The following is a 2,154-nucleotide window of genomic DNA, read 5'->3' on the forward strand; positions in this document are numbered from 1 at the left end:
GGTCTGCTATAGAAGAGGTCTGCTATGGAAGAGGTCTGCTATAGAAGAGGTCTGCTATGGAAGAGGTCTGCTATAGAAGAGGTCTGCTATGGAAGAGATCTGCTATGGAAGAGGTCTGCTATAGAAGAGGTCTGCTATGGAAGAGGTCTGCTATGGAAGAGGTTAGCTTAATAAGACTCTATGGGTAGGACTCTGCTTACCTTTATTATCGTGGAAGAGGTCCTGCTATAGAAGAGGTTAGCTTGATAGGACTCTATGGATAGGACTCTATTTACCTCTGCTATCGTGGAAGAGGTCCTGCTGCTATAGAAGAGGTCTGCTATGGAAGAGGTCTACTGCAGTTATTATAGAAAAGGAAGAAGACCTAACTATAGATAGATCTATGGAAAAGAAAGAAGATAGATAGAAAAGGATCTACGAAGTACGTACGCTACTGCCCCTGCCTAACGATAGCTTCGTTATTATAGAAGGACCTACCGGGAAATAGTACTAGTACTTAGTATATATATACTCCCCCTATTAATTTCTTAGTGGATATACTTTAACGTAAGTATATATACTTATTCACTGTCTATAGTAATATACTATCAGCTTCACTATTCTAACAGAAACAGCCAGTGTATTATACACTAGTTAGTTATTTCGTGGGCCTTGAATAACTAATAAGATATCCTATGGTGTATAATAGGGTACCTTGTATAGATACAGTTTTTTGCTAGTTACTATAGACTTTACTGCTTAGAATCACTATAATAATATACCTGACCATTTTAATATAATACTAACCTATAATAGTAAGCGCGCTGCTTATGATATCGACTTACTAGCTATATAATAATAAGCTACCCCCTTATATCTATGATCGTTAGTATAAGAATTGACTGTCCAGACCCCCCCCCCCCCCCACCCCGGGTAGGTAACTATCGGTTCTAACCAAGTAGGGCCCAGGCTCGGATTTTTTGCCGGGCGTACTTAAGTCGGACTCGACTCCTAGATTGACATTACTCTTGAACTTGTCGCACAGCGCGGTACGTGGCACCCGATGATTCACAACAGCAGACCAGCCAAAGTCTAGAGGATCGCCTCGATCGTCATGAGTCCTAGGCGTGGTCTTCGGCGCGTATAAACTTATTGGTCTGGCAGTTCCAGTGACTTTATCGGGAGGTGCGGCACCCTCTACCATATCCTCCAGTGTAGTATTATCCCGTGCCTCTAATAAGGGCATGTGACGGGAAGGCGTGCCACTCATCGCCCATAAATCGAGGTCGATCTCGATCCTTTTGCGCGCCGGCTTCGGCTTTTGCTTCACAGCCAGAGATGGAGTTCTCGACTCAGTGGTGACCGAAAGCTGTCTCATGCCACTGATAGAATGATACTTTTTACGTCGTCCTCGTTTAAGTGCCATGTTTTTCCCCGCGGGCACGGCTTCTGTGTCTTCGAAGCCGTCTCTGCGCAGATGGTCTTGGTGCGTCTGTCGAGAAGGAAATGGTGGCGCTGGCAGAACTGGTGCAACTGGTGCCTGGAAATCTTCCAAACGTACTTCCCGACGTAGAACAGATATTGCCGTCGGCCGTCCACGTCGCCTGGGATTTCCCGCACACCGGGATGCATGCATAGTCAACATTGGAATTCCTCGTGTTTGGGTTTCTCCGAGAGCTACCACGCTTGCTGGCCGTCAGTGGTAGAATGTGCTGGACCCATTGGCGATTTATCACCCAACAGACTCTTACGACGGTCGATTGAAAATGATCGGGAAACCTACCGCGAGCTTTGCTAGGGGAAGTGTCTGACGTTTTAAGGAATACGAAGTACAGCCACACGTTTAGGCGGAGGCGGCTTGGTTTCCGTTCCCTTATTACTAAAGGGTACGGTTAGTCCGACTGGGGCACTTGGTTATTCCGACTAGGCAGTACTAACAACACCTAACGCCAGCCGCCACGACTTCTTTTTATACCTAGATACTTATAGACATATATTAAGCGTATCGTCGTTACGATAAATTAAGCGTCACTACGATTAATTAAGTGTATCGTCGGGACTATCGCTATAATCGATTAAGCGTATCGTTGTTATAATTAATTAAGTGTATCGTCGGGACTATCGCTACGATTAATTAAGCGTATCGTCGTTACGATTAATTAAGTGTATCGTCGG

General features: G+C 45.2%; 1 protein-coding gene across 1 annotated transcript; it reads right to left on the reverse strand.

The window, feature by feature from the left end:
- Positions 1–891: 891 nt before the first annotated feature.
- Positions 892–1,615, reverse strand: ACRALDRAFT_1064921 (uncharacterized protein; the record flags this gene model as incomplete). The annotated part of the gene is made up of 1 exon (XM_071017065.1): positions 892–1,615. A coding segment is annotated over one exon (724 nt), but the record flags the coding sequence as incomplete, so codon positions are not given.
- Positions 1,616–2,154: the final 539 nt, after the last annotated feature.

The sequence above is a fragment of the Sodiomyces alcalophilus genome, assembly GCF_042370955.1.
Source record: "Sodiomyces alcalophilus JCM 7366 unplaced genomic scaffold ACRALscaffold_5, whole genome shotgun sequence".
Classification (NCBI taxonomy): Eukaryota; Fungi; Ascomycota; class Sordariomycetes; order Glomerellales; family Plectosphaerellaceae; genus Sodiomyces; species Sodiomyces alcalophilus.